Here is a 20,857-nt window from a genome sequence, read left to right as displayed (position 1 = left end):
GGAAACAGGTACCTCTCTAGCACTAGTAAATTTACCTGCCATAAAAGCTGCTAGATTGAGTCTTGGTTCCAATAAATCTCCCGTAAGCTTATGGTCAGCGATATACAGCAGGGTGCCAGTCACAGCGGGGGCTGTACACGCTCGTGGGTTATAACAGCACACTTAAAGACATGCCTTTGAATTTGCTAGCCATTTGGTGACTAATTCCAAAGCAAACATTTCAGTCATGTTCTGTATTTTTGCATATGTGTGTGTAGTCAAGACTTTAATTCAAATTTACTTAACTGAATCTTGGGTAGTATATCTACCTCTAGTATATACACCTCCAAGGTTGTGGGTCTAGATCCCATCCCAGCTCAATGCGTGTGTGTGGAGATTGCATGAGCTCCTTATGTTTCGCAGGATTCTGCTAGGGATGATGGATTCCTTTCAAAGCCGGAAAGAATGCAAGCGATGAACTGGCATCTCTACATTGTCTACAGGGCGCCTGTGTGCCATGAGATGGGCTGGAATCCGATCCAAGACGTTCCCTTGCCTTGTGTTTGGTACTTCCTCAAAAGCCCAGTGGTGAAATCTCTCTGCCGAGCATGGGATTTTATAATTGCTCCTATAGCTCAACAAGTAGAGTGTGGTATTAGCAGTGCAATGGTCTTGGGTTCAAATCCCAAAGAGCGCATATATGATTCATACGCGGCTTTGGCTTGAAGTATTGCATACAAAGGAAAGATGATATTAGGGGAGTTTAATAGGTCAGAATGAAGCAAATCAGCCTGTCTGTTTCTTCTGAGTAATAGAAAGGCCTCATCTATACATATGAATTCTGGATTTCGATAAAGAAAAAGGCCTGCATGTTTGTAAACAAACCTTATAGGCTGGAGGTTTGGTCTGTTTTCTCCTGTTCTCTGCATTCTTTTGCAGGTTTCTGTAGATCAAACATATCAAACTATATCTGATCTCATTTCTCATGCTCTTGCAGAAGCAATCAGTTGGTTGATTTCTTTGTTACATGTGGAAAGAGACAAAATAACACTCGTCGGAGTTTTACTTACACAAAAATGTTCTAAGAATGAATAATGATTGGTTGCCTCTCTGAACCAATCACATTGTAGATGATGTGGGACCAAGACATCTGATTTGTTGGTCTCAAAACCAGTAGTCACATCCATGCATTAATCTTCCACACTACTGATCCAGTACAGGCTACTTACATAATAATGCTTTTCACCCACCCATGATCCATCTGATTTTCCTGGTCAGGGTTGGGGTTAATGCTTTCATACTTTTATAGTAATGCTTTCTAGCTCATTTTTCTTGTATGGGATTTATAATTATTATGGAAACAAAATTTCAGAGAACATTCTAGCTTCTAAAGCCTTTTTTTTTCTTTAACTCAAAAGATCTGAGTGAAGGAATGAAGTGTGACCATGGGTGTAAACTATTGGGGGGGTGGGGGGTTGTAACTGCCCCAATGTTCAACCCAAAGTTATGCCCTTGGGTGTGACTATACCACAAATTCATATGAAGTCATGGCTGATGTATTTATCTGGCAACAAGATCACTATGCAGTTACCGGTTCATGGCTTTGGTATTAGTAGGACGTCTAAAGTACGCTATTGATGGCCGGCTTCGCCAAAGTCCACCTTGCTGAGCTCGTATTTTATGGGTGTTATCGGCGCTCAAAGATCTGGTTCTATAAAGGTTTTGAATCTGGCCTGTATGAGGACTGAATTTGCCTGGTTTGTGACTTAGCTCATAAATCACACACGATGCTGACAATCAATATTGTCTGTTCTGTGTGAGCCATTTCTCACCAATGGGTATTGAGACAAAGGAGTCGTATCACCTGTGAGTACTATGAACCTCTGAGAGATGCGGATTGTCTGATTTACTAACCATGTAAGATTTCTCCATTTTAGGTTAGTCGGTGTCGGGTCGGCCACTTCTAGACCCTCATTGCGATCAAAAGCTTAAGTTCTCTGGATATATAGGCCTATATGTTTGTTGCTAAATCAATTTGATGTTTAGTCATAATTTTTATCCACTGTAAGGTGGTGAATGTTTAAATGTGTATTATAAAACTTATATAAAAAAAAACTATGGCATAGTATTTATCAAGGCTTCGGTAATTGATTGCATTCTATTTTCGTTAAGTCATTTCAGTACAGTTTCCACTTTGATTTTCGTGCCATAATTTTGTGAACATTTCACTAATATTTTATAGTGAGTGAACTGGTTTCTGTCCTAATAGCACTAATACAACTAATAAGCATAAAAAATTAATCATGAGCACTAATCATGGCAATATACAATCTATAGTAATTGAAGCATATTATATATGTATATATGCGTCTAAATTGTGAGTAACAGGCATGGTTGTTCCCCACTGCCACACACCCCCCCCCCCAGACAATCCTAACTTACCATGATTCACTGCTGCAATCAGTGGACAGTATTTCTCCTCATCCGGGTCAGCATCCCTCTGCTCACTTTTGAGATTATTGTTTTCTACTCATCCTTGGTGAATTGTTCTCTTGGTCCAGCTTTCTGTCATTTTTAAAATCTTCTTCCGAACTCTAGGTTCCCTGGTTCTGTGATTTAGGTTTGAATACTTAATTCTGATTTTCCATTTCGGCGTGCTGGTTCTGGTTAGTCAATCACGTGACCTTGCTCAGTTATACGACCATGTCTTTTTGCGTGAACCATTCTATACTTTGCGATTGAGTCAGATGGTTTGGACCATGCACCGTGCTCAAGAACTTGTTAGAAAAGTTTTATTTTCTTTAACACTGTCCGGCTTTTGTAATAGTAAGGAGTCTAAATTTCTTTTAAAGTATATATAGCAGTACAGCAGGGTTATGTTATAGAATTAATTGACATATTAGCATTTTTCAAGGATATTTTACTGGGGCAGGTCAGATGAAATGAGTCGCTCAAGGACACAAGAGTCAGGCCATATTTCTGCGACTTCAATAGGCAGAAACTGTGTGTTCTGGCCCACAGAGTTGCTGGCTGTGTTTCCTTTTGATCAAAATGCAGTTTGCTCTTAATTTGCAGCATATGAAGTTCAAATCAGAAGAATGTCTTGATAATACTACAGAGCAGTGTTTCCTGGAGCTGAGAGGAAGCAAAAATGTGGACTGTCTGCAAAGGGAGTAAAAACATGGACTGGCTGTGGGTCCCGAAGGACCAGATTGGGAAACACCGATATAGAGTCTAATGTTTTGGGAAATCAGCATTACTTCATAGTTAATTAGTGTTTGCAAAGTGCAATACTGCACAAAGGCTAAGTGTATGACTAAGGGGCTCAATTAAAGTTTACAAGTGTAATGTCTGTTGTGTAACATGGTAGTTATTTCGTTTCGACGGGGAACCTTTTCGTATGCTTGCTTCTGGCTTATACTGATACCAACTACTGCTCAATTTTTGCAGGGACTCCCCATTAAAGGATTTGCTCACTTCTTATTGAATGAATCAACTTGTCAGCACTGAAACAAAAAGTCACACTGCGTTCTAGGATTCAAGTTGCCTTGAAGACCCAGAAAAATATCATTGACCTTTGGACAATCTCTGTTAAGGAAGCCTTCTTGATCTACGATGTGAGGATCAAATTATTCCCCCGGTCATGTCATTTTACTGGGATTCCACATTTCAGTGTAGACTTTACGGGTGGAATGTTGCGTCACTGAATAACACTGTTGCCTCACGACTCCAGTGTTGCGGTTTAAATCTTTGTGTGCAGTTTGGGTACTCTGGTTTCCTCCAATAGTGTTTCCACAAGACATGCAGTTAGACCCATGACCATACTCAGAATAAGCAACTGGAAGATGGAGAGCTCACATTAAAACAAAATCACTGTTTCCAGTCTGTATCTTTAGGTTAGAAGTAAATGACACAATATGGGCACTAGAGGGCAGACAAGCTACCATTCAAAAGTTGATCAGCTACAAAGTCGGTGTTTTCATGAAGGTGCATTAATTCTGGGTTTTTTTCTAGATGTCTCACTCTGTATATCTTTCTACGGCAGTTTAACAGCTGTAGCTGTCTTTGCCTGCTTTTTATACTCTCCTATGGTGAAACAAATCCAGAAATACACACAACTTCAATCTATATTTCAATTGTCCAAAATATAACTTCTGAAACTATTACCTGTCTCTGAACACTGGTTATGCCAGACTGCACCTAACAAAAGCACTGCTTTAAGAAGCCTTTAAATGTAAATGCACAGTGACATTGTATTTACATTTTGTGTTTACATTTTATATTTAGGTATGAATCGTCTTATGGCAGAAAGATGTGATGTACAATGTATCAACACACCCATGTAAGGAGCCTTGGGACGATTCTGTTGTGACTCATTGATGGACTTTGGCTTTGACCTCGACCACAGTTGCTTTTAGCAAGTATGTCCACTCTTTCTATTTCAACAATATTAGCAGCCAGTTGACCTTGGACCCCCCCAGGGGTTTTTTTCTCCCTACTTGGGAGTTTTTGGTTCCTCTCCTCTGTTGTCATCTGTCTCCTTTCTTTCTTTCTTTCTTTCTTTCATTTTCCCTGTTTATGAATTATTCTGTGTAAATGACGCAGGAATGTATCATAACACGTCCGTGTAAAGCGCCATGGGGCGACTCTGTTGTGAAAAGCACTATATAAAAATAAGTTTAATTGAATTGGGCTCTAGAGCAAATCCCTTAACTACCAATTGCTCCAGTCCTGCAGTCTGACCCCAAAATGTGCTCTCAGCTGTGTCAGTGTTCCTCATGGAGAGTGAGATGGCATTTATGCAGACATAATCTCCCCACGGGGATAAGTGGAGCGCCACTATACTGAACAGCCTGACAAGAGTTTATTTTGGAGAATGAATGAAAAACTCAGAAGTATATAATTGAGATTCTCTTTTTGCTTACTCCATCCTGCTCTCCATGAAACACACAGACATATTTAGGCGAAAGTTTGGGGGGGGGGGGCGGGGGGGGGCGTCATAGTACAGAATCAGTCAGTGTGCAGCACCCCTGATTATGTGTGTGTGTGTGTGTGTGTGTGTGTGTGTGTGTGTGTGTGTGTAAGCAACTATTTTGAAAAAAAAAGTACTACAACTTGTAATTTTACATTTTTCATGAACAGTGAAGTTCAAAAAAGTTGCGTATAAGGAACTGGCCAAGAAATTATATCCGCGAAAGCAAAACAAAAATATCCTATTGTTGGCCTTTTAAACCATGAATGTCCGTAAGCCTCGTTTTGTTTAATACAAAATCAAACCTGATTAAGTTGTTGGATTGTAAATTATATACCAAAATAAACTTTCTGTTTTAAATTCTGTTAAATAGAGGATCATTCTTGTACTCTGCCTCCTAGTGGGCAAGCTTTGGACAAAGTCTCCGTGAATGCAATCCGAAGTCAAGAAATTACCACAGAATGTGATATTTCTAGACACACATACCCTGCTGCCTCTGATGAAATGACAAATACCAAGGCTCCGGCAGCGCGTAGTGTAGGTTACCGCCCCTGCACATATGACTCGCAGGGCAGGATCTGATTGGCCGATTGTCTCTGGAGGACACGGTAACACGGCGACGTGCGCAGGGAACCCGATGTCCGTCTACGGAACGTGATCCTTAATTTTTAAATGGAATGGGACACTGCACAGTATTGACCGTATCCGCTTAGTATATGCCTTTAATCATATCAGTATTTGTAACCGTTAAACAATTTTGATGACTTTAATAGACCTATTGACAAAGTTTTGGAACATTTGTTTCTTTTAAATCTACTCGTATATGTATTATTTTCAAGCGTGATCACATCTTTGTGATCATACTATATATGTTATGGAGGAGAATCGAATTCCTGCGAACAGAAACGTGCTGTGTCTGTTTGACGTGGACGGCACGCTAACACTAGCTAGAGAAGTGAGTAAATCTTGTCCTCTTTTATGCCGTGTGGGGACAACATCACGCTTGTGATCCCGCTGTCTTGTGTCGCCGGATGTATCAGTCTCCTGCGCTATGCGAAGGTTGCACTATACTTTGTTGCATTGCATGAAGTAACTGACCGTGATCGAGATGTATAAGCACTGTCAGCTATACGGTTACTGAGCTTACTGCGTTTGATACACGTAGCTTTTATATTACCCTTCCACATACCATACAGCCTCTGCCTAAAACAATGCATGTTAAAAAAACAAGCAATGCGACGTGTGGGTATGGAATGGTATTGACCGTAAAGGAAGAATCTCGCTGGCCATTTCGATTAAAATCAAGTCTCTGTGTGCACGATGGTCGCCTGGTTACGTGCAGTTATGCGCATCTACGACTGTCGGAAGTCAGTCGGTGTTTTTGAATCATCGTTGGAGGCGGAGACCTGTAATAAGCTACACATCGGTTGTTCTAACGTGATCGTGAGAAATGAGACGATTACTGAATGAAATTTAAATTTATATACATTTTTATACATTTATGTTAAATGTAGTTTTTAGTTAACGTAATGGTTAATATTCTTCTTTAGCGAAATTTGTAACGCATGTCATCTTTTAAGCTGCTGAAGAAAGGCGCTGTCCCAATGTGTATTAAATCTGTTAGGTAATATTCCTCGACTGGGCCAGTTAGTCCTGCCTGTGTTGCAGTCTGCATGTTGTAGACCTTCACAGAGCAGCAGATCTGTATCCTAGTTGGAAATCCGCCAGATCCCTCTCACATTATGGCCAGTAAGTCCATGATTCATTTATTGCCAGTCTGCAGTAACAGCTGGGCTCCCATAATGGATTTTGCGTTGTGTTTTTTTTTTTTTCAAAAAAAGAAAATAGATCCGGAGCTCGACCAGTTTTTCCAGTCACTGCGGAGGAAGGTCAAGATCGGCGTGGTGGGGGGTTCCGACTACTCCAAGATCGCAGAGCAGTTGGGGGACGGCGACGAAGGTGAGGTGCCCCCCCCCCCCCGGGACCCTTTTGCCGTTTCTCCTCGACGGTCGCGTCATTTGCTTCAGGCTGTTGCTCAAGATTTTACTGATCCTGCGTGTTTCTCAACTGCCTGTTGCTCAACATGTTCCACTGGACTGCGGGATACGCGAAGCGGCAGGCATTTTCAGCCAGCCTGGAGAATGATTTCTGTGTAAGCAGAGAGCATCCTGTGATACGTTGTTGCGGTGGAAAGGCTTTTTGCTGATCTGGCTGATATATATCTATGGCCAGCACGGCGAAACTGTCATCCCTGAATACTGTCATGACACCGATCATCCGTTAAGTGGATTCATGCTGCACACGCACGTTCAGGGACCTGATCAAACCTGACAAGTGTGTCGGAGCAAATTGGATATGGCTTCATTCTAATGGTTTTACTAGTTATCATCTTTTAGGGTAACATTATCCATCCTTGTTTACATTCCCTCCATTGCGTTGCATTATGCTGATTGTTCTGATCTGGGGGCTCCCTTATCTGGGGTATTTTGTGTGTCATAGATATTTCACTTGCACTGAAATCCAGCAGGGACACTCCCCAGCCCTCCAGGCCAGCAAGGCGTGTTTGTTTTCATTCAGATTAAGCTCTTGATTGCTTTATTGAGGTAATACATGTGTGTGGTAAGACAACTCTAGGGCTTTTTGGATCTGCCTGTTGGCATGCATCCCTCGGAAATAAAACTCCTTTAACAGCTTGCTCTCTGTAATCCCCTGGATTCTGGATCCAGCATAATGTAGCTGGGCTCTCTCGCTCCTACCTGCTGCATCATTTATACCAACGCAGTTTTTCAGCAAGGAACACTGGTTGCACAAAGGTATGACAGCAGTTCCCATCTTCTTATTAGACGGTAAGAGACTAACATCCTTTGTGTTGAAAGATACGGTCGGTGACGATACGATCAGCTATATCTTAAAAATGAAGGATGGAGATGCAGGAATATTTAGTAAGCTTGTGATTAATCCATTTGTCTTCCGGTGACTAATACATAAATGAGATACACCGTGGACAGATTCCAGTTCATCACGGGACACACAATCACACACTACAGACAAGTTAGCATGACTGCATGTTTTTAGACTGCAGGAGGAATGCCGTGCGACATGCAACCTGCCCACAAACAAAGCAGGGATGAGATTCGAACCCCCAAGACTGGTGCTGTTCGACAGCGGTGCTACTGACTCTGATTAGGCCACACCCACCCTGGAACTGCCAGAAGCCTGAACATTAATCAACAGATACTGCTCAGAGGTTTAATCAGACTGCTCCAGATAGTCCCCCGTAGCTTGTAATCTTAAATCTCTGATAATCGACAGTAATCCGTTCGTGTTGACTTGATACCGTTCGTTCTTCAGCAATGCCAAAGTACATATAGATCTTACGCAATCTATATAGGTGAAAATGGAAGCCCGATTGTTAGATGTTTACTCAGGTTTCTTTCGATTATCTTATCGCTTCCTGGGCCTGATTAATTTGCCAGATTATGACAGTGCTGAAATAGACACTCACATCTGGGGTGGACTTGCAACACCTGCAAGTGTGTCTAATGCTTTGTGTGATATAGAGAGGAAACGTGTATGTCACAGATGTTCAATCAGAGAGAGGAAATGGAGCTTGACTGTTGCTCCAGGGACGGTCTGAGCCTGCTTCCTCAAAAAATAAAAAAAAATGTGGCTTTGGATAAAATATCCCCTAAATAGAAAAATGTAAACATCTCCTGTTCTCCAGGCGATCAGTTTCTTCTTCTCCTCTTGTGCAGTGATTCACAAGTTTGACTACGTGTTTGCGGAAAACGGCACGGTGCAGTACAGGGACGGGAAGCTCATCTCCAAACAGGTGAGGGGGGGGGGTTGGGTTTGTGTGGATCTGGGAGATGACTGGTCTTACGGGTCAAGTCTTCCAGTGTTTAGTGCAGCTCTGCTGGTTTGTCGCAGAAGCGGTCTGGGGGTGTTACTTAGGCTTCTGCTAAGGCTTGGAAGCCAGAGTCATGCATCCATCCTTGGGACTGGGTCTCGTGGTTGGGGTGGGGCAGCATGTAAGGTTGGCTGTCTCCTCAGGCCATCCAGAACCATCTGGGCGAGGAGCTGCTGCAGGACCTCATCAACTTCTGCTTGCGCTACATGGGGCTTATCAGGCTGCCCAAGAAGAGGTGAGGCTCGTGCTCTGTTCAGCATAGCTCAGACCCAAGGGTGGCGCTATCTTCCAGCGGCAATAATCACAAATGGCGGCAATAACTGTCAGAGAGTAACACTGTTGTGGGCAGATTTGCAGTACAGTTTTGCATTTCTAGGCCATTTGAAATGTCTTCTGCTTCCGGTCCTACCTGCAAATAGCCTGTAGAAGTGGAATTCGAATCGCAGTCATCAAGGGCCGAGCCCTGCTGATTTTCCAGCCTTCCTTTAGCTGTGAGCCAGGTGTGAAGCCTCTGACCAATCAGAATCAGTCATTATTAAACTAACTGCCTGGGAGGATTGAAAACACGGCCTGGATTTGGAATTGAGGGATAGATTTGAAGAGCCCTGACCTATAGGCTGCAGCAGCTGTTTGTGATTCCAGCATTTTACTTTGATATATATGTCCCATAGGAATATTACGTTTGTAAAATTATTTCCTACTTTTGAAAGAATTTTTTTAACCCACGGTGAAATTTCTGTCTCTTGGTATGTTCCGTGTCCGTCTGAAAGGTTTAATTCTCTTTTTGTTGTTGATGTTTTTCCCTCAGGGGTACATTCATCGAATTCCGTAACGGGATGATCAATATCTCCCCGATCGGCCGCAGCTGTACACTGGAGGAGCGAATCGAGTTCTCCGAAATCGACAAGGTAAGAAACATGTTCCTCCGTCCGGCCAAACGTTGGTGGACAAGCGCACCGACCTCTCCTCTCCCCCTCCCCTTCCCCACCCAGAGAGAGAGGATCCGCGAGAGGTTTGTGGAGGCGCTTCAGCAGGAGTTTGCCGGCAAGGGGCTGCGCTTCACGCGGGGTGAGTGAGTCTGGATGGAGCCAGAGCAGCAGTTTGACTCTCACGCCTTTGACTTCGCCCCCCCCCCAACCCCGTCACTTCGTCACACCACTGGGTGAAGTCAATACTGTCACAGACAGGGTTGAAAGCTCAAATATTTGCCCTTGGGGTAATTTTACAGCGGGGTTGAAGTACACCATAGCTTGCAAATCGGGGACGGAAAGCATTGCCACATCAGCTGCTACCTGACGGATGCCTTATCTGAGACCTGTGTGGTGGCCTCTGATCATTTAATGGTAGATCTGGTAGACATAATCATTTGGGGAAGTGTGCGGCTCAGAAAGCTAGCATGCTATATCCGTGTTCAGAAGGTCGTTGGTTCGAATCCCGTGGCTGGCAGAATGCTTTCACTTTTGGGTCACTGAGCGACGGCCTTAGCAGCAGTTGCCTCAGAGACACTGGTGGACCCTGTTTTGTCAATGGTACATCGCTTAAGATGCGAGAATCTGCTAAATAGGTAAATGTAGATCCGTGCGATCGCACGCTAATGCGCTAGTTCAGCCGTCCCCTCACAGTTTCTGAGTTTACTGCTCGACACGGTGTAACGTATTTAAACTAAACCCAGATACCAGCCTCCAAGTTCCAGCCTCATTTGGACAAGCGTAGATTCTTATTTGTCAAATCTACTGTTTTGATCACACCAGGGGCTGTGCTGTGACGCAAGTGGCTGGTTTTCCGCTTAGCCTGAGGGGAATAATGCGTGAAACCAATAAAAAATATACACTGCCATACAGACGACTAATATGGAAAACTGATAGAACAGTGAGTGGGAGGGGTACGTTGGTGTAATTAAAGGTTCTATTTAGTTAACAGCCATTTAGGCTTTAAGGCTGCACATGTTAAAATGATACTTCTGGGCTTGTTCACGTCCACACCGTCCAGCGGTTAGTGCGAGGCAGCGTCTGTTTGTGTGGGATGAGCCGCGATTTGTCAGCCGGCTAATGACCACTTAGCGTCCGCTAATGGCCATCAATGGGCCACAGGGACCGACCAGCTATTAGCACTCGCCTGAGAGACCAGAGTGCCGGTGGGAAGAGGGGGTGAAGTCTGAGGGTAAGACCCACCTGGGGAGGCGTGCACAGGCCGCCGTGAAAAATGGCACCTCTGACCTCCTTCCTCTCACGACCAGCTGCCAAGAGTCAGCCCCCCCCCCACCCCCCATCTATACTCCTCTAAGAGTCACCCCCCCACCCCCTGTCTATACTCCTCTAAGAGTCAGCCCCCCCCCCCACCCCCGTCTATACTCCTCTAAGAGTCAGCCCCCCCCCCCACCCCCGTCTATACTCCTCTAAGTGTCAGCCCCCCCCACCCCCGTCTATTCTCCTCTAAGAGTCAGCGCCCCCCCCACCCCCGTCTATACTCCTCTAAGAGTCAGCCCCCCCCACCCCCGTCTATACTCCTCTAAGAGTCGCCCCCCCCACCCCCGTCTATACTCCTCTAAGTCGCCCCCCCCACCCCCTTCTATACTTCTCTAAGAGTCGCCCCCCCACCCCCATCTATACTCCTCTAAGAGTTGCCCCCCCCACCCCCCGTCAATACTCCTCTTTCTTTTTTCTTTAGTCTCCACAACTTTGGGCTGATTGTTCTGCTCCGTTAGATCGAGCCATGGATGGCACAAAGTTCTCTGCAAAGTCCTCAGCACTCTCGATCTCCGCCTGGCTTCTGTTCCTGTCTGGAGGTTGTTGTTGTTGTGGTCCGGATTAATCATTACAGCGGCCAAACGCCATCTCAGCGTTCCGACCGAGCGTCTCGTCGCGTTTGGATCCCTGCCAGCTAGATAAAGCTGACATCCAGCCGCTGTGTAAACAGACAGGACTCTCTGTTTGTCCGCGCTCACTGCCTCACCGTGGATGTCATCCGTGGCCCAGATGTAACTTAACGCCCCCCCCCCCCCCCGGCAGGCGGTTCTGGTCCAGCTTGGGCTTCTGTCCTAGGTTGTATGTGAATAACCTGCCTCTTACCTGGTACCAGTCAAGTTCTGCCATTTGTTGGTCAGAAATGGGTTTTTAAAGGCACCAGGACCCACTTAGCTGCCTCCTCGCCGGCCCCCGTTCCCCTCTCCCCTCAGCCCATCCCGGGGGGGGGGGGGGCTCTGTGGGAACACCTCGCTTGAGGTGCCATTTCAGGCTGGAGCTCAGTGATCGCCGGGGAAACGGAAACTTGGCGGAGCTCCAGCACGGAACCTCCAGTTCTGTGACTGCCGAGGCGTCCGGGGCGAATGTGGCGGGAGAGAGAGAGAGAGAGAGAGAGAGAGAGAGTGATTAGAATGGAAATGAGGGGGCTTGATTCAGGCCAGCTGCCTGTGTGTGCATACGGCCGTGCGCTCGTGTCTGTACTCCCAAGCAGCAGGTCACATGACCGCCTCAGTCAGGGCTCAGCTGAATGTGGCCTATAGGTAGGCTGGCCACACAACTGCCCGAGTGTGGCGGGGGTGAAGGCCGAGCCGGGGACAAAGGCGGGGGACGTTTATGACAGCCGTCGCCCCGCTTGGCTGCTCCTCCCTGTTTTTGACTCGACAAAGAAAAAGAAAGTAGAAAGAAAAGACGGAGAGCTGCTGTTTGCCCGTAGCTCATGGCCACTCCGGGTTCGCCTTAAAATGCCTGTTTGCGTAATTGCTGTGATTTTTAGCTGTTATTGCTGCAGGGTTGAGGAGCACGTCCTCATAGTTTGCCCCAAGAACACCAAAAAAGGGGAGTTTCTGTGCACAGAATTACCACGTGATACAACGTTTACCAGAAAGGGCTTCTTTGTCCATGGCGAGAATAGTGAGTAGTCAGGAGGCCACTGGGAGGAACCTGATGGTGATGAACTGGGACATAATGGAGTTTTTCCTTCTGGGTATAAAGATTATAGCTTTATTCCAATCTCCTGATCTAGGACAGAAAATCTGTTTATTTCACCATAAATTAACTGTCTTAATTTGCCCCCCTCCTCCACCCCACTCTTTGACATGCCCTTTTTTTTTACAAAGGGGGCCTCATCAGTTTCGATGTGTTCCCTGAGGGGTGGGACAAACGTCTCTGTCTGGACGTGCTGGAGGGGGAAGGCCTGGATGCCATCTACTTTTTCGGCAACGAGACCTCGCCGGTAAGAATGTCTGCTTTTATTGCAGTCCTCAGGCGTTTTCAGGGCCTGCTGTGAAAATAGGTGGCTGTCACAGCTGGTCAGGGGAGCAGGAGGAGGAGGAGGAGGTAGGAGGAGGAGGGGATTCTGGAATGTGTCTAGGTTTGAGGGGGAAATGGACAGGAAATTCTGCTCCAGATAAAGCTTGACCATGTAGGACAGGGTTATTCAACTCACGGTCCTCGAGGTCCGAGCACTGCTGGTTTTCCAGCCTTCCTTTACCTGTCAGTCAGGTGTGAAGCCTCTGACCAATCAGAATCAGTGATTATTAAACAACTACCTGGGGGAACTGAAAACACGGCGTGGATTTGGAATCGAGGTCCAGAGTTGAAGAACCCTGATGTAGGACAAACATAATGATAGAGAAACAGGAATGCAAGAAGACGAGGAACTAAAAAAAATTACTCTTAAGGCTGAGGTTGGGGAACTGTTCTCATATAGTACAAAATGTCACCTGTCTGTCATGCATGATGTGGCTCAGTCCATGTCTTCTTGTTCAAGGGGGGTAATGACTATGAAATCTTCAATGACCCACGGACTATTGGCTACACGGTTTTCTCTCCCGACGACACGGTCAGGCTCTGCAAGAACCTGTTTTTCAACACTCCTTCTATTGATTCCTGACGTCTGCCTTGGGTGGGGGTGGGGGTGAACATCGGCTCTCCCAGCCTTTGTACGCCCCCTGCTGTCAAGGAGCGGTATCGCACAGAGAGCACTACAGTGTAGTAGGGCTGTGGCAGACAACTGGACACAAAAACAAGACTAATGATTTACTACTTCTGATTGTATTTTGACTGTGATTACCAGTGGTGTTGTGCCATCACTGCCAGTAATTCAAAGCAACTGGATTTTTAAAACATAACTTTGCTAAAAGTCTAAACAAACAGTGTTGTAGTAAGAATTAAAACAAAGAACGTGTTTTTAAATGTATGTCAATGAAGGGAACACCCTGCTGTTTTTCTTATGCCTTTTAACATGGGGATGTGGTGATATTTTATTGTTAAACACTCCACACATACTCCCTGTAATTAGCAAACTCAGGTGCCAGCGGCAGGCTGTGAGCCAGACTTCCAGCAGGGGGCGCAGTCTAAATACAGTCCCTGAGAGAATCGCTTATCCGCGAGTCCTGGGAACTTCGCATGAGAGGCAGCAATAGCGTGGCCGGCGATCGCTGTACCACAAACACCTGCTCTAGGTTTTTACTCCTAAAATGTATATGCTTTGGTTATCAAAACACTGCCATTCATTATCTGCTTCTATACCACGGTATTAAAGGACAAGCCATTACATTGATGATTAATTGGTATTGTCCCTTTTAGAGGCAGCAGGTGGCGCTGTGGTCGGGGGGGGTGGTTTTATTATTGTAAGTGAATTGATGGAGTATACATAATATGCTGAATCAATCAGTCTGTGTAAAGATCCTTCAATATAATGTTTTTTGTCATTAATAATAAAACACTCGTTAGCAGAAGAGGCTACACAGGGTCACATGGTCTCTCTGGGCCTCTAAGATCCATGACCCTGACAGCCCCCTGATTGGTGTCTTTGTCCACCCCCACAAGCCCCCCCTCCCAGTATAGAGGGGGCCTTCAGTATCACCACTCTCACACTGACATTGATGTCTGCTTGCCCCCATTCTGGGAGCAGAGTCATCACAAGGTGCCATAGCAAATCCCAGCCAGGACCTGCTGCTCTTCCCTGGGGAGGGTAACCTGAATACATGGTATACTATGCTTATACTGTACTCAGTGTACTGTACTCAGTGTACTGTACTCAGTGTACTCATGGACAAAGGTATACATTAACTGTACAGTACAATGTGTCAGCATGGAAAAAAACAGGCACTCCTTTGAAGAGCATGGAATTACAAAGCAAGTAAAATGACATTCTGTAATAAATTTTATTAAACAAATGAACCCTCCCTCCTTTTTACTGCGCTCATACTTTGCATAGGACTTAAGCATGACTCTATTCCAGAAGCTCCAGAAGCCAGCAGACCTCTCCCCGTTTCATTGATCACTCTGGGGTTAATAATGTATGAGGGTAAGTAGAGAAATGAGCCTCGGTTCCAGACCCCCCCCCCCGCCCCCGCCCGGAAAGGCTTCCTGTGCGATGACTTTCACCCACGAAGTCACAGGAGAGCGAGGAGAATCTTTCAGAATAACCACTCTGCCATATGCTTAAAAAAGAAAATCCTTTTATTAATGAATTTATTAACGATCGACCGAGCTAACACCAATTGCAGCGGACTAACCGCTTAAATAGTGCTGGGAAAACAACATTTTAGTTATTCACAAAACTAAAAAATAAATAGGCCATTGTGATGTATTGCCTGTATAAATTACTCAAGGGCACTGATTCTGAACACATTAAGGGTTAAACCATTTAAACATTTCCATACTAAAAAAAGGAAACAGATTTGTACCCTGTTAATAATTACAGCAAATAACATTAATGCACGGAAAGTTCTGACGAAGTGAGCACTGAGTGCTTGTCTGCACATCCTGCTGTGAAGAGCCGGTAATCACGTGGGCAGTGTCACCGTGAGCCTCTATGGCTGCGCTCAGCCTTGTCACCTTAACGCCCAGGCCAGGAAGTAAAAATACAGCAGCTGTCGGGGGACAGGAGAACACCAGAGAACATCTACACCTCCACACCCTGACGTCCTCCATCAGCTACGTTCATTTCAGCCGTGACAGACATTTCACCAGTGTCAGTTATGTTAATCCAACGTATTTCGCTGATGTATATTAAAAGACACCTTGACCAAATTCTCAGTAGGACAACAGTACAGTTCTGAAGATTTATCTTGTCAACCGTTCACCATGAGTAGTGATTGTGGGAATCGCCGACTGCATCCTTTAACAAGCTGTGCTCAACCACTACCCCCCCCCACCGCGACAAAACCCCGCCGTTATAGTGCTGAAGAGATTAGGTCTAACCCCATCACTCCTAAATAAACCCATATAGGCACCCCAAACAAACATGGATCCAACATACACCATCAGAATAAATAGATAAATAATAGATACAAATAAAGATAAGCATCGACTTATTTGTTTGCCCAGCCTACGGTTCCTCCTTCACCTTCGTCACCTGCCTGCCTCCCACACACATCCCTAGTCCAACATGCCTAAAAACAGATCTAATGCCTTCCTCCTTCACATCCAGCGTCTGTGCAATTTGAAACCTCCACGTCAATCTCTCAGCAGTGTCCTGTCTTCCTCACCAAGCTTCTGCCCAGCACTTTCCCATAATCCCCCGCCCACCCCCAAAAAGCCGCACCACCGGGCGACAGCTGAAGGCCGAATCAGAAGCCTAGGAGCTGATTATCTGGCCTGACCAGGTCTCGTGCTTCGTCCCCGGGGCCAGGTGAGTGATGACCACCTCCACGGCTTGGATCTTCAGATTCTTCGGCGGGATGGGGCACACCTTGTAGGTCACCTCGTCGCCCTCCATGGGCACATATTCCCCCTCGATACTAAACGATGGACAGAAAGAAAAGAGTTGCATGCAGACAATAGTACTATGGCACTGGCTGAACTGGACCACAAATACAGGAAGCCTAACACGGAGCAAAAACATACAAGCAGAAACAGCGTGTTACTGTACTGGCAATACTACCCTTTCCCCATCAGCAAATTAGTTCCTCTCAATTACTCAGCTGATTGGCTCCTAAAAGGCCATGTGATTTGGTCTGCAGAGCACTATGTCAGAAGAAAGGCATGTGACAGACGGAATCAGGCCTTATACTGAACTACATGACCACAACACTCCAGCTACCAATCTATAACCCAGAGGTCCCCAACGGATGGGGGCTAAAGGACGTTAAACTTAAATCACGGGTGGGGAGGACGGCCCATCTGTATATTTTGCAGACTGTGGAGGGCCCCCCCCCATTGTATATTTCACTGATCTCGATCTGGTCAGCCACCAATGAAATAAAGCATTATCCATTAATCACCTTGCGATCGACCTGGAAAGACGCAGGGTTGAGCAACCCTGGCTAAAATCAGTCACCACCCAGAGGTGTTCAGGAAGGACCTTCTGGACTACAGGTTTATTTTAACTGTTCAGTAATTCATCACTGGACACTTTAATCTAGGACTAGTCAAGTCAGCATGAGTGCAAATAGTAAGAGGCACAGAGCTGCTACGCAATATGCTGTAAATTTTAATGGATCTATAAAGTCATAAGTAATTCTTTAAGCAGGGGAACGCAAGATAATCTCAAATAACCTCTCCTGATTTTTAAGAGATTGTGACTCTTTTCTTCAAGAATTCTCACATCTGCAGCAGAACCAGATTTCACACACATTCCAGAACCGCTAGTCGAATGGCAGTCGTATTCCGTCTCACACTGAAAATAAGACGGACGACTCCAGCTACTCACTCGGAGATGTGAACGAAGATGTCGTCACCACCATTAGAGGGACGTATGAATCCATGACCCTGTGACCTGGAGAAGTTCTTACACATGCCCTTGAAGGTGGGCCCCGACGTGGCTCGTACCGTGCTGTGGAGAGACAGAGGCAGAGCATTGCGTCACATTGCACAGGTGTCTAATTATGACATCATAATAGTATTATGATGACTATTAATAGCATGATGACATATAGTATTATGATGACTATTAGCCAATCGCAATGCTCCACAGGCCCAGGCTCCACCTCCGTGAGGTCAGAAACAGGGACTCACGCTGAGTAGGTGCGGGTGCGCTTGGTGGGCAGCGGGCTGGGAAGTTCCCCAAGCTGAGGCGGCTTGCGCTCCCACACACGACTTCCCTCCCTCAAAATGGGGAAGGAAAGGGAGAATGGGGTGGCTGGGGAGCGCAGCGGCGCCTCCGCAGGGGAGGAGGACTCTGGCCTGGGGTCCGCCATCGCAGTTGCAGCTTGTAGGGGGGTATCGACTCTCGGAGGGAAACTGCTTAGTACCGCCGCCTCAGTCCCTCTGCATGTCCGGAGGGATCTCTCTGATGCCGGCCTCCTCTACCTGAAGTGAATTACTGTTCCCAACGGTCCCCTTAGGCCAGGCGATCTTTCTGGAACACAAAGATTGAGACGAACATCAGAAAAATAGAGGAAAGAGAACTGCAGTCATCCTGATTACATCGTGCATTATGAACAGACTGAGTTATGCCAGATTGGTTCCCCTGTATCCAACGCAGAAACACTAATGAGAATTACATCAGAGACAAGTTCGATTGCAGCTACCAGCTGAGCCCAATTGCTTTGATAGTCTTTCTCCTAGGGTCTGCCTGCAACTTCCTTAAAGTTAAAAGTGAAAGTCATTAGTAGAGTGAGCAATTCACAAATTAAACATCAAAAGAAAAATCTGTATGAGTGAATTCGCGTTTCTCAAACATAAAACAGAATGGGTCAAACACAGGCCTCGTTGGCATCCTTTCAGGTTACTGCCCATCTTCACAACCTCCAGTTTAAAAACAGGCACAACTGAGTGAAAAGGAATTATAGTGGGTTTCCAGTTACACAACAGGGCGAGCTGTGTTTTTAAACTCAGTTAACTTCCCCGCTATTAATTAAATTTAAAAAAAGCCTTGGTATGCCACTGCTGAAAAAAGTTCCTCCAAGTACTAAAGACTTCAGTCACACAGATCTGTGTCCCGTTGTAAACCTGTGTGTCCATTCTGTATGGCTACAAGTTTTTCTTATGTCAGGTTGAATTTGACAAGGGCAGCCGCCTAAATATAGACGACTGTGCTGCCCTCTGTTGACGAACGAGGTCAAAGCAGCGTGTCAGGATGGCACAGGTGAATAAAAGCGTCAGTACACGGAGAACTCTGCAGATGGCACACTTCTAAGGATGATTCACAACAAACAAGATTAAAAGAAAGCTAGTGTCAACGCCTCGTATGGCGTCCCAACTCTAAAGCATGCCGGAGTAAACAACTAACCCTACAAGGAGAGATATATATAGACACTCAACCTGTATGCAAATATTGTCCGTTTTAAACTCAATCATGTCACTCTTAGACGAAATGCTTCGATCGTAAGCTGCATATGGGTCACAATGCGATATGAAGTTGAACTGCAAGTAATGTTTTATTCTGTGAAATTAAATCCGAACGACCGCATCCGAATTGATCTATAAATATAGACAAAAATACAGGAAAATCAAAGTAATGCGCTTAAGGGAAACCAAATGCACCAGTATCCATTACAAAGAGGACCGGGAGCCCACATCTGGTCCAGAGAGACAGACCTTAATATATACGGGGTGATAAAAGGGAATCTTTATAAGACCAAAACACCCTCTGCCCCGTTTCTCCCCAAACACTGGCTTTCTGCGTCTGTTTCAAAGCCATCATTTATATGGGAAACACGTATTTCTTGAGTGCACAGGACTGTGGGGTTGTTGAGAGCCCCGTTTTGTCTGCGTCTACACGGACGCTTGCATGTAGGCTACTTAAGAAATCCACAACAATCATCTTTAACATTTAGCTCGGTTTACAGAGTTAAAATGCCCTTTCGATCGGCAATCTGCCTGATGGTTTTTGACAATACATTGAAAAGATAATGAAAACCAAACCTTTCCAGTTCCGGAACATACATAAGCGTCCTGATCCGCACAAGCCGGAATAACTAAAACAACATTCGTAATCGTGTTTGTCAAGCAGCCCAGTCTTAGCTAAAGTCTGATTTTCTTTGTCGTGACTTCGTTCAAATAAGTTAGATTTCGTTTTCAAAATGAGACTTACATGCTCATCCTAGAGCTTCTGAATAGGGTAGAAATGGCAAGCGGTTAGACAAAATACCGCAAAACACACAACAAAACGCCCCGAAAACATATAACAATGCCTTCTGCTTTTAATCTAGTTCTTACCGTAGTAAAAAATAAATAAATAAGGAATATACCGGGATATCAGCCGCTAGTTTAATCATGCACTAATCAAACAAACGCTGAGATTTAACAGGAAAAAAACGAGACAATGTACCTCCTTCATGTGGGTTTGAAGAGAGTCGGGACCACACACACCCAGAGAGAGAGAGAGAGAGGGCGTCAATGGGAAAACGGGGGGAAGATGGGGAAGGATGGGGAGAGGGTATGGGGTGGGGGTGTCATTTTGTTGACACAATAGGACGACTCTCCTATAACGCATCTTGTGCAGAAATCACTTAAAACCGAAAAAACATTCTTTTCTCGTTTTATGTTATCTTTTTTTCCCGGATGAACGAATTGACCGGATGCCGATCTGAATTAATTATCGGCATGTCACCGAGTTAGATGTCATGGCATCTGCTCCTCCGTTTACACACTTCTGCCGCTCGCATTAACATTATGGGCACGTATGCAACTCACGGTCGCAAACGCAAGCCGTGATGTGGTGTCACTGGCAAGTTCGCTTGAAACAGCTCACGAAAATGCACATGACGACAAGAAGAGGGGAAAATTCCCCATTCGCGAGTACAAGCTACAGAATGGCTTGAAAAATAGTCGCCAAACAATATCACAAATCGTATAAATGTTACGAGTATTATCTCGTTTTAATGCATATTTTATTAGTCTTCAAGTGTGTGCATGTTTGAAATGTTACTTGTTCCATGTAGGTCTACTACATTGCAAACATCCATAATTTAAAAATCTTGAATGGAAGAAGAAAAATTTTATTTAAAAGGTATTTCATTTCTGATTCTGTTATTGGTCATTATTCTGGTTGCTTGTCACCACTGTCAAATGTGTTTATGGTAGTTGAGTTTTATCATTATTTGTTTAAGACCGCTGTAATTTCGGTGCACATTACTTTGA

General features: G+C 45.2%; 2 protein-coding genes across 5 annotated transcripts; one reads left to right on the top strand and one right to left on the bottom strand.

Annotated features, from left to right (window-relative positions):
- Positions 1–5,558: 5,558 nt before the first annotated feature.
- LOC111845200 (phosphomannomutase 1) lies at positions 5,559–15,003 on the top strand. Its single transcript, XM_023814423.2, has 8 exons — positions 5,559–5,906; positions 6,793–6,910; positions 8,707–8,783; positions 9,005–9,096; positions 9,670–9,769; positions 9,854–9,929; positions 12,940–13,055; positions 13,593–15,003. Exons 1-8 carry the CDS (start codon positions 5,826–5,828, stop codon positions 13,713–13,715), a joined length of 783 nt encoding a protein of 260 aa, XP_023670191.1. The 5' UTR covers positions 5,559–5,825; the 3' UTR covers positions 13,716–15,003.
- A 265-nt stretch (positions 15,004–15,268) lies between these two features.
- On the bottom strand, positions 15,269–20,154 carry csdc2a (cold shock domain containing C2, RNA binding a). Of its 4 annotated transcripts, none has more exons than XM_023814425.2 (4): positions 20,046–20,154; positions 17,789–18,131; positions 17,484–17,606; positions 15,269–16,572 (listed from the first exon to the last, which is right to left on the bottom strand). In XM_023814425.2, the coding sequence occupies exons 2-4, from the start codon at positions 17,968–17,970 to the stop codon at positions 16,410–16,412; spliced, it is 468 nt and encodes a 155-aa protein (XP_023670193.1). In that variant the 5' UTR covers positions 17,971–18,131; positions 20,046–20,154; the 3' UTR covers positions 15,269–16,409. The 4 variants fall into 4 exon arrangements, with proteins under 4 accessions (XP_023670193.1, XP_023670192.1, XP_072568123.1 ...); XM_023814424.2 differs by having other exon boundaries at positions 19,934–20,050; XM_072712022.1 differs by lacking the exon at positions 20,046–20,154 and adding an exon at positions 19,809–19,927.
- Positions 20,155–20,857: the final 703 nt, after the last annotated feature.

The sequence above is a fragment of the Paramormyrops kingsleyae genome, chromosome 5, assembly GCF_048594095.1.
Source record: "Paramormyrops kingsleyae isolate MSU_618 chromosome 5, PKINGS_0.4, whole genome shotgun sequence".
Taxonomy (NCBI): Eukaryota; Metazoa; Chordata; class Actinopteri; order Osteoglossiformes; family Mormyridae; genus Paramormyrops; species Paramormyrops kingsleyae.
The sequence above is the reverse complement of the archived record's forward strand: the minus strand, read 5'-3'. Positions and strand labels throughout refer to the sequence as shown.

Bases quoted from the DNA above. Each gene is read 5' to 3' on its own strand.
- csdc2a (XM_023814425.2), bottom strand. From the start codon at position 17,970: ATGGCGGACCCCAGGCCAGAGTCCTCCTCCCCTGCGGAGGCGCCGCTG. The intron at 17,607-17,788 runs GTGAGTCCCTGT...GTCTCTCCACAG, and splicing joins CGCACCCGCACCTACTCAGC to CACGGTACGAGCCACGTCGG. The intron at 16,573-17,483 runs GTGAGTAGCTGG...TCCATCGTTTAG, and splicing joins ATCTTCGTTCACATCTCCGA to TATCGAGGGGGAATATGTGC.
- LOC111845200 (XM_023814423.2), top strand. From the start codon at position 5,826: ATGGAGGAGAATCGAATTCCTGCGAACAGAAACGTGCTGTGTCTGTTT. The intron at 5,907-6,792 runs GTGAGTAAATCT...TTTCAAAAAAAG, and splicing joins CGCTAACACTAGCTAGAGAA to AAAATAGATCCGGAGCTCGA. The intron at 8,784-9,004 runs GTGAGGGGGGGG...CTGTCTCCTCAG, and splicing joins GGAAGCTCATCTCCAAACAG to GCCATCCAGAACCATCTGGG.